The sequence below is a fragment of the Danio rerio genome, chromosome 3, assembly GCF_049306965.1.
Source record: "Danio rerio strain Tuebingen ecotype United States chromosome 3, GRCz12tu, whole genome shotgun sequence".
In the NCBI taxonomy this organism is placed as follows: domain Eukaryota; kingdom Metazoa; phylum Chordata; class Actinopteri; order Cypriniformes; family Danionidae; genus Danio; species Danio rerio.
The window spans coordinates 64612132-64627084 of NC_133178.1; the positions used below are offsets into that span (position 1 = coordinate 64612132).

At 41.4% G+C, this 14953-nt stretch overlaps 1 protein-coding gene across 3 annotated transcripts in view; it reads left to right on the forward strand.

The window, feature by feature from the left end:
* Positions 1-14953, forward strand: part of pecam1a (platelet and endothelial cell adhesion molecule 1a) — a 35115-nt gene that overhangs the window by 13758 nt on the left and 6404 nt on the right. For all 3 annotated transcript variants that reach the window (XM_005164273.6, XM_021471101.3, NM_001113799.1), the window contains 7 exon segments: positions 1126-1392; positions 3254-3532; positions 6308-6583; positions 9239-9377; positions 9466-9545; positions 11831-11884; positions 11963-12028. In XM_005164273.6, coding sequence (XP_005164330.2) covers positions 1126-1392; positions 3254-3532; positions 6308-6583; positions 9239-9377; positions 9466-9545; positions 11831-11884; positions 11963-12028 — 1161 coding nt within the window.

Below are 14953 nucleotides of genomic sequence, written 5' to 3' on the forward strand. Positions count from 1 at the left end.
TTGACAAAGTTACGTCTCAGACCTCTTTCAGAGAATCATCAATCTATAGCGATTGATGATTGGCTCCCCATCATAATCAAGGACCCTAAAACAGAAAGCTCCTGATTGGTTAACATGGCACGTATGTCTGCCTAATTTCAGATTTTGCAACTCGAGCGATCTGCACATTAAGCTCGCCAAACGCGCAGAAAGCTCTATACACGCTGCAGGATGTCTATTCGTATCTTTGCATTGACTTAACATGTAAACTACTTGCCAATAGCCTAGTGGTACTGTGCATACCCCAAGTTTGATTTCCGGCTGCACATCCTTCCCCTCTCTCTGCTCCCAATGCTTTCCTGTCTGAAATCTCAACTGTTTTATCATAATAAAGGTGGAAAAAACCCTAAAAATACATTTATAAAAAAAAAACATGGAAATCACTTTCGCTTGACGATTCATATACATCTGGTGTAAACGCACCATAAAGGCTGATTCTGCATCAAGCGCACGGGTTTGCTGCGGCGTAGCCTGCATGTGGTCGTATAGCCCTCGCCATGACCGTCGCCGCTGCTGACTTCTCAACAATTGTAACTACACGTCACAACGAAGCATAGCACAAGCTCTGTGATTGGTCAGCTTGGTGGCTGTGACGAGAGTGGGTGGGGTCGAGAGCTGCGCAACCCAGATGGAGCAACTGTTTACAAGTGTCAAGTTCCATGAAGGAGCTGTAGATGGAAACTGTTGTTTTGTTTTCACCTTATAATTAAAGTTATTGCACGTCTGCTGGTTCCCACCTCAAAATGAGCAAGTTTGGTAGCGTAAAGGTAGCGTTCAGAAAAAAAAAAAACACCAGCGAACAAACTTGACACAGAGGAACATAAACACCTACTACCAGTTAGCATTTTGGAAATCACAGAGCAACACAAACAGCATGCAGAAGTATAAATGCACGGCAACTCGCATTGCATATGTCGTGGGTCTCGACGCAGAAGTTTAAACCTGGCTTGAGACTGTTAATTTGACTCTCTGGTTATTGCTGTGTATTTCTTTCCTAATCTCAAAAGTTATTTTATGATTTCAAATGTCGTTTTCTGAGCTGTAATAATGAACTGCATGCTAATCAAAGCCATCTTTCTTCTTCAGCACTGTTTACAAGGCCAATCTTGACAATGAGCCCATATGAGGTTTTTGAAGGGGAATTCTTCAAGCTGAACTGCAGCAGTTCAGTGATCTCAAACAAGATCAGCAAAGAAGACATCAAGTATGTTTTGCTTAAAGATGGTCAACGCATTTCTACAAATCCCATCTTTCGCAAATCTGCAAGCCTGGTCAACAATGGCAAATATTCTTGTTGGGCCATGGCTAGAGGTGTTAACAAGACCAGCCTGCCACACCTTTTAAAAGCTAAAGGTGAGGAGTTTATGCTTTTGTCAAATCTGTCATTAGAAAACATGTATATATTATTGAAATACTATGTATTAGCACAGTAGTAAAAACAAATGTTGGATTAACTACAAATATACTCAAGGGCGCCAAGAGTTCTTGAAAAGAGCTATGTAGTAATAATGTAAAAGCCATTTAGGGCGAGGCAGTGGTGCAGTAGGTAGTGCTGTCGCGTCATAGCAAGAAGGTCGCTGGGTCGATCCTCGGCTCAGTTGGCGTTTCTGTGTGGAGTTTGCATGTTCTCCCTGCCTTCGCGTGGGTTTCCTCCGGGTGCTCCGGTTTCCCCCACAGTCCAAAGACATGCAGTACAGGTGAATTGGGTAGGCTAAATTGTCCGTAGGGTGTGTGTGTGTGTGGATGTTTCCCAGAGATGGTTTGCGGCTGGAAGGGCATCCGCTGCGTAAAAACTTGCTGGATAAGTTGGCGGTTCATTCCACTGTGGCGACCCCGGATTAATAAAGGGACTAAACCGACAAGAGAAAGAAAGCTATTTAAAGACTCTGAAGATACTGTATGTGTTGTGGAATGAATGGATTCACTGGACATTAAAGAGACAGATCACCAAGAATTTAATTTGGTGATCAATTACTCACCCTCATGTCATTCCAAACCCCTGACACCTTCATCTTCTGAACAAAAATGTGGATTAAATCCAAGAGCTCTCTCGCCTTCCATAGACATCAAGAGTCGGAAGGTTTTCAAAATCTAGAAAGGTACCAAAAACATTGTCAAAATAGTCCATGTGTCTTCAGTGGTTCAATAATAATGTCATGAAGCTACGAGAGTACCTTTGTGGTAATCATTTTATTCAACTTCATTCAATAAATTCTTCTCCTCCCTTAGAATTGTTTACTTTTGAAAGTGACAGCTTTGTAAGAATTAACGCTCCATTCACACGGGGCTTCAGCGTCAACGCTTGACTGAAGGCGTGTCTGAAGTTGGGGCTAAAGCGATCGTCATAGCAGCGTCAGCCAATGAAATTCAGCCAGCAATAGGCCACTGTCTGAGCTGGTGTATTTGCATACAGCGATCTGATTGGCTGACGCTTCCATCGGCGCTTGAAAAGTTGAGCTAGTCCCAACTTCGGCAGCAAGCAAAGCTTCTGAAGTGGCACCGACGGATCCACAATGCAGTTCGGCAACGCCTGACGTCACCCATTCAAAGTGAATGGGAAGCGTTGACGCCCCGTGTGAATGGGGCGTAAGGCATAGGAAGGCATAGGTATGAGCCCATCCATATAAAATGTGTTGTTCGAATTACACCTGAAATACTTTATCACTTAATGTCTTCAGAACCTAAACATTTTTTAAGCATTGTGAAAAGGAAAGTGCAAAGTGGCAAATGCTTTATTGTTTCAACTGTTTTTGAAATGTTCTGCAAGAACCAAAATGGGAATATGTGAGTATTTAAAAAAAGAAGAAGAAAGAAATCACGTGGAGCACATTAAATATTGTTTGTTGTACTGTCTGCAATGAAATACCAGTTAAGGTAAATTTAGTAATCGCTACTTTCTTTTTTTATTTGTGTTTTCCAAAGTGTCCCAACTTTTTTTTTTTGATTTGGGGCTGTACTTTAAATATGGAAATTAGGGAAACTCTGGTAATTGATTGAGCAAATGCTAAAGTTGTAACCCGATTGAATGGTCTACGCTAAGCTAAACTAAGCTAAGCTAAAAGTAATCCCCGGAGAACAGTTGGAGGGATTAAAAAATTGTAAAACTGAACTGATTCACTTTTAGGCAAATTGTAAAATGAGTCTACTTTCCAAAAGAAGTGGGATTCCTGTAATTGTTTTATCATGCATTTAATTTTCTGTCCTTCTTTTCCAGTGCCTGTTTCAGTGCCAGTCTTGAGTGCTGTTGGTAAAGTGATTGTTGGTCGACCTTTCAAGGTTTTGTGTGAGGCTAAGAACGGAACGCTTCCAATAACCTACACCTTACTGAAGGACCATACTCCAGTGGATAGCAGAGTTGTCAATGGAACTGAAAGAGCGATCTTTACCATCACCTCCATCAGATTTCCAGGAGAGATCGACAGCTTCACATGTCAGGCTTATAACGGACCAAGGTTCATTAGGACCAGCGACGCTTTAACAGCACCAGTCATAGGTAAGAGAAATACATCATTTGTTTGCCTAATGCTATTATTTTTTACAATTTGGAGATGCATGTTGCTGTTTTTAGATTGTCTTAATTTAGATGCTCTTATCACTGATGGACTTTTGAGCCTGGTTCCATTTTGATGACTGATTTAATTCCTGTTCATCAAAACCTGCGAGATGATAAAATAAACAAACGAAAGAAAAATATATATTTTACTTTATTGTTGTTGTATAAATGTACAAAATTACATGTGTGTGTGCGTGCGCGTGTGTGTGTGTGTGTGTGTGTGTGTGTGATTTTTCTTTTCATTTGTTATTTGTAGCTACCCTACTAAAAAATACAGATTAAACCAGCCTAAGCTGGTTTTAGTTGGTCACCCAAGCTGGTTTTAGCTGGTTTCCCAGGCTGGTCATAGCTGGTTTTCAGGCTGGTTTTAGAGGGCCACTTTTTAGCTGGTCCTAATTGGTCAGGTTGGTCTTAGCTGGTTTTAGTTGATCTAGCTGGTCTTAGATGGTTTTAGCTGATCAAGCTGGTTTAGCTGGTCAGGCTGATTTTAGAGGGGTTTTGGCCACTTTTTAGCTGGTCTTAGTTGGTCAGGTTGGTCTTAGCTGGTTTTAGCTGGTCTTGGCTGGTCAGGCTGATTTTAGAGGGGTTTTGGCCACTTTTTAGCTGGTCTTAGTTGGTCAGGTTGGTCTTAGCTGGTTTTAGCTGGTCAGGCTGATTTTAGAGGGGTTTTGGCCACTTTTTAGCTGGTCTTAGTTGGTCAGGTTGGTCTTAGCTGGTTTTAGCTGGTCTTGGCTGGTCAGGCTGATTTTAGAGGGGTTTTGGCCACTTTTTAGCTGGTATTGGTAGGTCAGGTTGGTCTTAGCTGGTTTTGGCTGGTCAGGCTGGTTTTAGAGGGGTTTTGGCCACTTTGTCAGGCTGGTCTTAGCTGCTCAAGCTGGCTGTTCTTAACTGGTTGTAGCTGGTCAGGCTGGCCGGTCTTAGCTGGTTTTAGCTGGTCAGGCTGGTCTTAGCTGGTCAGGCTGGCTGGTCCTAGCTGGTTTTAGCTGGCCAGGCTGGGAGACCAGCTAAAATCAGCTTGACCAGGCTGGAAGACCAGCTAAAACCAGCCTGACCAGCCTGGCCAAGCTGAGAGACCAGCTTAAACCTGCCTGGCCAGGATGGGAGACCAGCTACTTCCAGCTAAAACCAGCTAAGACCAGCCAACCAGCTTAGGCTGGTTTTAGCTGGGGGGGGGGTTTCAGCAGGGTACTCATAGAAAGCCGTCGGTTGAAAGCAATAAGCAAACCACACAGTTTTAACATCATTTATTAAAATCACTCGACTTTACACACTAACTTCCTCCTTTTACACACTGTGAATTATTCCATTACACATTCACATTTCGCTGCCAATACTTGATTTGACCAAATTTAAAATGAGTTGTTCTTTTGGAGGCATGTCAAATAAAATGAATCAATAATGTCTGTAATTTGTTCTTGATGTTTTTAAATGGATAGTTCTGATAAAACTGCTCAATTCTGTCATTATTTATTCATGTTGTTTACAATTGACAAATAGGCTGAAACTACAGTAGACTTTTTTTAGATTGACATAAATTCATTGCTGTGTGGATGGGGCCTAAACGAATAATGTTCAATGAATAATATCTGAAAGATGACCAGAAAGCTAATAAGCTAGCAGTATTGCACTTAATGTAATCATTAGCATATGTTACATCTCTTTCCATATTTACCCCCTTATTGCTAACATGTGCCCAGCTCTACATTTTTACACCCCCTTTGGGGGTGAGGTATCTGAATAACATGGTTGAGAACTGGGTTGTAACGAAGGGTCTGACACAGAGGGATCTATTTGCAGTACGTTTATTAAACAGTTTAATAACAAACACACAGTTTGCACTGGTGCATGAACTCACATAAATCACAGGCTTATAAGGTCGATAGGCTGGTGGCTGGCGTTCGTAAGTCAGAGTAACAGGCATGGTCAGAGGCGAGGATCAAGATCGGTAATACAGTTCAAGGTTCAAGGCAAGCGGCAGGCAAGACAAGGTAGAGGAACAATCCGGGTTGGCAACAGGAGACCAGGCAAGGATGAATAACGCTCAGAAATGTCTGCAAGGCAGAACAAGACTTCGCAATGAAGTGTGAGTGAGAGCTGCTCATATGTGTGTGTGTGTGTGATGAGGAAACGAGTCTCATGTGTGGTAATCAGTGTCCTGAATGGGTTGTGGATGATGTAATGTTCAATAGTCTGGTGATGATGACCTCTGCTGGCCAGCGAGGGGAATGACTGTGACCGAGTCGATGACACGGGTACTGTTTGCTGTGGTGTTAATAACTGTACTATGAAGCGTGTTTTGGGCGGCCACTGTGATCGGCTCCTATACCAATGTTGGCGATCCAGGGGTTTCACATTCCAAAATGCTGAGGACTGTTGGGGGTGGGTTAAATTAAGTTATTTAGGAGAAATAACAAAACGGGAGGGTGGCAGGAGACTCCCGGAAAAAAAAACGGAAGTGTTGGCAGGTAGGAATAAGTCCCAGTAAGCTTCAGTAACTTGTGTGTAAAGGGAGCAAGAGTTGTTGGCGTCATCCTGCCCTGTAACGTTTGTTTTACCTACAAACTGCAGGCAAATATATGTTGAAGCGTGTTTTCGTGGTTTACATTTACATGTAGTCATTTGGCAGAAGGCTTACAATTAAGGAGACATTCAGCAAATCAACATAAAATCAACACAAACTTGTCTAATGTACCCATAATATCTCCTCTTGGTCAGTTCCAGTCTCGGAGCCCATGCTGAAGCCCCAGGAGACGACGGTGACCGAGGGCTCGGATCTGGTCCTCATTTGCAGTGTCCAGGAGGGCTCTTACCCAATCACCTTTACCTGGTACCATGACAAGCTTCTTCTGCTCTACTCCAGACAAGAGGTCCAATCCTCAAAAGGAAGTCACGTCGTTAAAATGATCACGCGAGACCAAAGAGGAGACTACCACTGCGAGGCGTCCAATCAAGCCCTTGAAACCAAGCAGAGTAAACCGGCAAGAATTGGAGGTATATTTGAAATACCACACTAACACACCACTGATCACATAGACTGACAATTTTCAAATATTATCACCTTATTATCATCACAGAAAGATGTCCATAACTGAGAGATATCCATAATTATTTTATATACACATTTTGCTTATGCATTTTAATTCAAGTAATATAGTTTATCCTAAAACTTCTATCATTTTTGGTCACGTCCTCAACATACGTACAGTTTATTTTCCTCATTTAAAATATAAAACACATTTTCTTGGACTCAAAAAAGAAAAATTAAATAACTATATAATAAAGTTTGAGGACAAACTTTATGGTGGCTTGAGAAAGCCTGTTGGAAATAGTTTATTTCCCTCTGGAAAAATCCAGCTTAAACCAGCCTAGGCTGGTTGGCTGGTTTTAGCTGGTCGAACAGCCTGATTTTAGAGGGGTTTTGGCCACTTTGAGGCTGGTTTCCAGCCATTTCCAGCCTCGTCCTAGCTGGTCAGGCTAGGAGATGACCAGCTAAAACCAGCCTAGCCGAGCTGGGAGTCCAGCCAAAACCAGCTATATCCAGCTTAAACCAGGCTGGTTAAGCTGGTTTCAGCTGGATTTAGCTGGTAATTTTCCAGCCTGACCAGCTAAGACCAGGCTGGAAATGGCTGGAAACCAGCCTGGAAATGGCCAAAACCCCTCTAAAACCAGCCTGGTCGACCAGCTAAAACCAGCCAACCATCCTAGGCTGATTTGAGCTGGATTTTTCAGCAGGGTGAAAAAGCATCAAGCTGGATAAAGAATGTTGCTTTAGTCTTTAAAGTTATCACTTTAAAGACTGAAGAAAGCCAGTAAAAAGCTTTGAAGGTGATCCCTGTGCTCGGTGGTTAGTAATAGCATGATTCTAGCATGAATCAACATGTTGTTAGCATGATTGCAACATGAACAAGCATGTTGTTAGCATGATTCCAACATGAATTAGCATGTTGTTAGCATGATTACAACATGAATTAGCATGTTACAAGCATGATTCCAGCATGAATTAGCATGTTGTTAGCATGATTCCAACATGAATTAGCATGTAATAAGCATGATTCTAGCATGAATCAGCATGTTGTTAGCATGATTCCAACATGAATAAGCATTTTGTTAGCATGATTCCAACATGAATTAGCATGTTGTTAGCATGATTCCAACATGACTTAGCATGTAATAAGCATGATTTCAGCATGAATTAGCATGTTGTTAGCATGATTCCAGCATGAACTAACATGTTAGGTCATCAGTTCATTAATTAGCATGTTGTTACCATGATTCTAGTACAAATTAGCATGCTATTAGCATGATTCCAACATAAATTAGCATGTTGTTTCTAGCATACATTAACATGCTGTGAGCATGTTTCTAACATGAATTAGCATATTGTTAGCATGTTTCTAGCATGAATTAGCTAGTTGTTAGCATAATTCACGTATGGATTAGCATGTAACTAGCATGAATTTAACATATTTCTATTATGATTTTAGCATGAGTGCAGCAAGAATTACCATGTTGTTAACATGTGCTAGCATGTTTCTAGCAAGATTAGCATGTCAGAAGGATGTTAAAACAATTAGCATGTATTAGAACAGCTAGTCAACAGTCTGAGACAGTTGCTAGGGTGTTGTAAGGGGTTGTTGGGGCGTGCCTAGTATATTTAAAGGTGATTACCCTGCTGAAAAATCCAGCTTAAACCAGCCTAGGCTGGTTGGCTGGTTTTAGCTGGTTGACCAGCCTGGTTTTAGAGGGGTTTGGGCCATTTCCAGGCTGGTTTCCAGCCATTTCCAGCTTGGTCTTAGCTAGTCAGGCTGGAAAATTACCAGCCAAATCCAGCTAAAACCAGCTTGACCAGCCTGGTTTTGCTTGGCTCCCAGCTTGGCTAGGCTGGTCAAGCTGGTTTTAACTGGTCATCTCCCAGCGTGACCAGCTAAGACCAGGCTGGAAATGGCTGGAAACCAGCCTGGAAGTGACCAAAACCCCTCTAAAACCAGCCTGGTCGACCAGCTAAAACCAGCCTAGGCTGGTTTAAGCTAGATTTTTCAGCAGGGTAGCTGCTGGCTAGACTGAGTTGAATGAGGCCAGAATAGTCTGTGGATGCGTAGTTCTGAGCTTACAAAGGTTGATCCAATGTTAAGTCAATGACAGTCTTTTACATCTATGGGACAGTTGCTAGGGTGCTGAAATTTGTTGCTAGGGAGTGGCTAGGAATTATAAAGGTCATCAGTGATTGGCTGCTGGCTAGACTGAGTTAAATAAGCCAATCCTAAGTATGTGGGACAGTATGATGCAGAGTTATGAGCTCACAAAGTTTGACCCAATGTTAAGTCAATGGGACTTTTCGGAATTTTCGGAGTCGTTTTTCGGTAAACTGAAAGTCGGATCAGTGGGAAAAGATAAAGATTTAACAAGATACACTGTTATAAGTGCAAGACTTTTGTCTAAGCACAGTCAACCCTTTCTGTCCTAATTAAATCATTAAAGATCAAGGCATGATCATCTTGTGGTCAAATAAGCGTTTAATGTTACATTACAAATGACATGTAAACAGTAGCACATTAAATCAAAGAGTAAAACACGTTTAGCTACAAGCATGAGTAAACTTCTGTCCCTAAACTGTGAAAATGTTCATTATTCTCTGTGTTTTTACAGTCAGTTTAGCGCTGTGGAAGAAAGCTCTTATCGGAGTCCTCTGTATCCTGCTGTTAGTGGCGATTGTCGTAGTCCTGACAGTCTTTTTTAAGAAAACGTCACATCCGCGCAGAAAAAGGCAAGCGACCGAGCTATCAGTGTAAGAGATCCATCCATTTCTGTTTCACGTCTACAGCTATTCTCAATGTGCATCAATTCTGTTGCATTAAGGGTTTTTTTCTTTTCAGAAAACCTTCAAGACCCAAATCAGGAGACCCCATGAGAATGAGCCTCACACTCGATATTGAAGACAACACCGTCCTCAATGGTAGCTCATTATCATCACATTAATATTAATACAGTCCATATGGCGCATTTTGAACCTGTTGTGTGTTTTAGGAAAGATGTTACAAAAAATATATATATAATTGAAATCATCATACTTTTTTACACTGATAACCCTGCTGAAAAATTCAGCTTAAACCAGCCTATAGGCTGGTTGGCTGGTTTTAGCTGGTCGACCAGGCTGGTTTTAGAGGAGTTTTGGTCACTTCCAGGCTGGTTTCCAGCCATTTCCAGCCTGGTCTTAGCTGGTCAGGCTGGGAGATGACCAGCTAAAACAAGCTTGACCAGCCTAGCCAAGCTGGGAGTCCAGCCAAAACCAGCTATATCCAGCTTATACCAGGCTGGTCAAGCTGGTTTTAGCTGGATTTGGCTGGTAATTTTTCAGCCTGACCAGCTAAGACCAGCCTGGAAATGGCCAAAACCCCTCTAAAACCAGGCTGGTCAACCAACTAAAACCAGCCAACCAGCCTAAGCTGGTTTAAACTGGATTTTTCAGCAGGGAAAAAAAGATTAATAGGATTAAATAATGATTAAACAATTGATATGGGCTGAATTTAACAAAACAAATTCTATTTAGTAATGTTTAACCTAAGTTGTTTCTTAAGTCATTCATTTTCTTTTCGGCTTAGTCCCTTTATTAATCTGGGAATCGCCAATTTATCCAGCACATGTTTTACACAGTGGATGCCCTCAAAGCTGCAACCCATTACAGGGTTACCCAATTCTCAATTGGCCTACCCAATTCACCTGTTGCATGTGTTTGGACTTGTGAAGGAAACCATAAGGAAACCCACACGAACATTCAAACTCCACACAGAAACACCAAGTGACCCAGATGAGGCTCGAAGCAGTGACCTTCTTGCTGTGAGGCGACAGCACTACCTACTGCGCCACCGCACTGCACAATTTCGAGACTAGTTCAGTTAATTTTATGTATTTGGCAATGTCCGGCCTTACCCTTTTTATGGTCCATCTCTGACAATTAGCTTGTGTTGCACTTACTGTTTGTTTGAACAGATTTTGATTACGTAATCTCAGATTGGGTCGGCCCATCTCGAAACCGGTCGTTGCCGATTGGGCAAATGCTTAACATTTATTATTATTCTTACTATTATTATTATCATCATGATAATATTCACATCTCGCACGAGATAAAAGCTCCCTACACGTAAAAACAATACATATGAAAAAATAGCTGACTGGCCCACATTTAAAAAATGGTCCGGCCCTCCTGGCATTTGCCAGAATTGTCAGATGGCCAGTCCGCCCCTGCACAGGGGTACCAACAACTGGTACCAACAAAACTGGCAGATTACAGAGCTGTGTTTGTTCTGCAGGCACAGCAAAACCTGGTAATGCTGTGTCATCTAGCACAGTGTGAGGTTTGTTCTGTAGACAATCAAAAAATATATTGTTTTAGAGGGCTAATAATATTGACCTTAAAACAGTTTTAAAACTGCTTTTATTCTAGCCGAAATAAAACAAGACAGACTCTCCCACTTTACTGACTTTTTTTTCAAACTAGAGGTGTGAAAAAAGACGGGGATCATAGCCCTTTAAGTAATGTCTAGCATATAAATTTAAATAATTGAATTGAAGCTTGTAGGTTAAAACATTCTACGGGTAAACTAGAGTGAATAATGCAATGTTCCCAGCGTAAGAAAGACTTGTGTATGAATTAACTGATTAAGAAGAAGATAAATATTTGATCAATTTATGTTAAAGGGCACCTATTATGCAAAAATCACTTTTATTAGAGGTATAAACACAGTCACGTGACAACGGTCAGTGAATATAACCTGCTTCTAAAAGTAAAATGCTTTCATTTTATTTGTTATAATCGCGCTTGATAATAATAGTCTGCAGGAACACTTTGATTGACGTTCTCCCTTTGTATGATGTCATCAGAGGGAAAAGCCCCGCCCACTAGTCACCATCTCTCATTAGCATAGGCAGTTAGTCTTGTTTTGAATCTGCCACTATGCTGACACGCTTTTCTAGCTCCGCCCTCTTAAATGAGATCACAATCTCATTTAAATTTAAAGCGACAGCAACCAAAACATCCCAATAGAGATCAAAGCCTAAAAGGGTCAGATTCAGAGAGTCATAAAACATTATTTGTTTGGTATTTTGAGTTTAACCTATATATCCACACTCTAATGAAATGAAAGATTTATTTTACATCTTGTAAAAAGGGCATGAGAGGTCCGCTTTAAATCATACTACAAAAATGCATCTTATAATACTGGTTTTGTTTGTGCCTTTCAGGAACTCCCTGTGTGATGGGCAGGAATGTGTGGAGCGAAAATGCATCTGGTTCAGGTAGGGATCATCATGATGAACAAAAGGATGATGTCTGTGTGAAGTGTGTCATTCTAATGATGCTTTAAATCACGCTAGATTCTGACGATCACACCGATGAGGAGTCTGAGCTGGTTCAACCAGAGCAGGCAGATCCCAGCAGAGGTGAGAGCTTCAAAGATTATTAATGATCAATAAATCCCTCGAATGCTTGTCTTTCGACTGCCAAAAGTACCCACACTTGGTACTGCTTGCATGTTCTCCCCATGTTTGCATATGTTTCCATGGGTGTGCTGGTTCCCTCAGTCCAAAGACATGCGGTATTGACTTTATTCTGTGGGTGGTGGTGCGCTTGTCTTTGTGATTGTTTTAGGACTTCCAACTGAGTCACATATGGGAGAAATGACTAAGAATAATGCTCTACAAACAAGTGTGTTCATGAATATACCTAAAAATTAGAACAATATAATAAGAAAACATCAGTTTGCAAGCTTAACGAGCTGTTTTTACCATCTATAAATTAATGGAGTTGAATGAGATTGGATGTTTCAAGCCTAAAAGATTCCAATAGCTGCACCTACTCATCCACAAGTAATGAGGTCAATAGTTGATTTGGGTAAACTAAATTGGTTGTAGTGTATGAGTGTTTGTGTGTGTGAACGAGAGAGTGTATGTGTAAGAGAGTGTATACTCTCCGTTCAGGAAGGCATAACACATATTTCAGAGTAATTGGTGGTTCATTCCATGGTGGCAGCCCCTGATAAAGCAGGGAATAAGCCAGAGGAAAGTAAATGAGAGAAAAATATCACGTGTTTTGCTCACAGAAGTTAATTATTTCAATTGTAAACGAGAGGAACTTTTGACACATTTAGACGTGGCATGTGAACGATCCCGTAAACAACAATGGAGGACATGAAGTAGATCCTGTTCTTCTTTCTCTGTGTCATGTTTTAACTGTGTATTTAAAAAACATGTGTGGTGTCATTCTCATGACCTGTAGCATAAAATAGTGCTAATTCTCTGTAAACCAATCAGCGAAAAGCGAAAACACGTTTTGGTACTATACCACCCTTTCGATCTCAAAAAGTGTCACAGCAGTAATGGCCCGTTACCACTAAGTGGTACAGTATGGTATGGGTATGGATCTCCTTTATCACCTGTTCTGCATCTAGCTCTGACTTTTGGTATCCTTTATTTAACCCTTTTGCAAAGGGTACCCAAAACCAAAAAGTACAGTTTTACAGTCTACAGTTTTTGGTACCTTTTGACAGTGGAAATGGCCATAAAAGCGTACCAAACCATAACGTACCACTCACTGGAAATGGGCCATAAGGTTAATAATTAATAATAATAATTCCTTACATTTATATAGCGCTTTTCTGGGCACTCAAAGCGCTTTACACACAATGGGGGGAATCTCCTCATCCACCACCAGTGTGCAGCATCCACCTGGATGACGCGACGGCAGCCATTTTGCGCCAGACCGCACACCACACACCAGCTGATTGGTGGAGAGGAGAAAGCGATGAAGCCAATTGGAATATGGGGATGGTTAGGAGGCCATGATGGACAGAGGCCGGTGGGCAGATTTGGCCAGGATGCCGGGGTTAAACCCCTACTCTTTTCGAAGGACATCCTGGGATTTTTAACGACCACAGAGAGTCAGGACCTCAGTTTAACGTCTCATCCGAAAGACGGCGCTCACAGAGCAGTATAGCGTCCCCGTCACTATACTGGGGCATTAGGACCCACACAGACCGCAAGTTGGGCGCCCCCTGCTGGCCTCACTAACACCACTTCCGGCAGCAACCTAGCTTTCCCATGTGGTCTCCCATCCAGGTACTGACCGGGCGCAGCCCTGCTTAGCTTCAGTGGGCGACCATGTGAGAGTTACAGAGAGCTAGCTGCCGGTTAGCTATTTTGGCACTTCTGATAGTGGAAATGAAAATAAACAAATACCCAGAACTTAACTTGTGCTGGAAGAAGCCAGACCTCATTTTTGCTTCACTACCCAATGGAAAACGTACTCACTGACCTGCAGCTTGCATATATTTAATAAATAAAGCTGATTGATATAATAATAATAATCCACCCTTTAAAATAAAAGTTTTACTAAAAAGTACAAAAAATATTTCACATTACTAAACAACTTCTGTCATTCGTGGATGCTAATTTGTTTGCGATTTGCCTCTTTTATGGTCCATTTTAGTCAACTTAAAATATTAGTGAATGGCATTCTGTAATGTGAAGTGAAGCTGACAACATGGGTGCGGATCCAAACGCAGGTTTATTTAGCAGAATGTTCAGGCAAGCGGTCAACACAGGAGCTAACAGATGTATACAGGCAAATCCAGATTTGCAGTCAAAATAACAGACGAGTGGTCAGAGGGCAGGCAGTAGACAGGGATAAACTATAAAACAAACAAAACAAAGTGAGGGTTAAAACCAGCTAGACAAGGCAAGGAAAATGCGTTGTTATGTTACAGAAACAGGTAACAAGACTCAGCAACAATGTGTGTGTGTGTGTGTGTGTGTGTGTGTGTGTGTGTGTGTGTGCTCTTTTATAGTCCTTTTAATCAGTCTTTGACAATCCTGTGTGTCTGCAATCAGTCAGGATTAGGAACTGCTGTGTGTGTGTGGTGCATGACTGAATCTTGTAGTCTATGAAATGGCGGATTTGTAGTCCGTTAGCGATCCGTGTGTATACCATCACGGGCTGGATCGCTGGTGACCGTGACACATGATCTTGATTTTCTTTGGTATTGCAGTGTTGGATACATGTTTATTGTTAAACTACAAAACCGTGAGTTCAAGGCAATCAAAAAAGCAAGAGAAAAAATTTGAAAGATTTTATTAAGATGGGGCTGTTTTTAAATAATAGCCGTGTTAATAAAGTCTTTTTTAATTTTAACTCTTAGTTTTCAAGTGCGTTGGACTTGTGATTTCACTGTTTATCTTTATGAATCTCTTATTCAAAGAGCACCGACACATTAACTACTCCTGAAGCACTTTTTGTGCATACAGTGCATTACAGTAATCAAACAGAGTGGTCACAAAAGCATGGAATACTGTCTCAAACTGTTGTTTTGG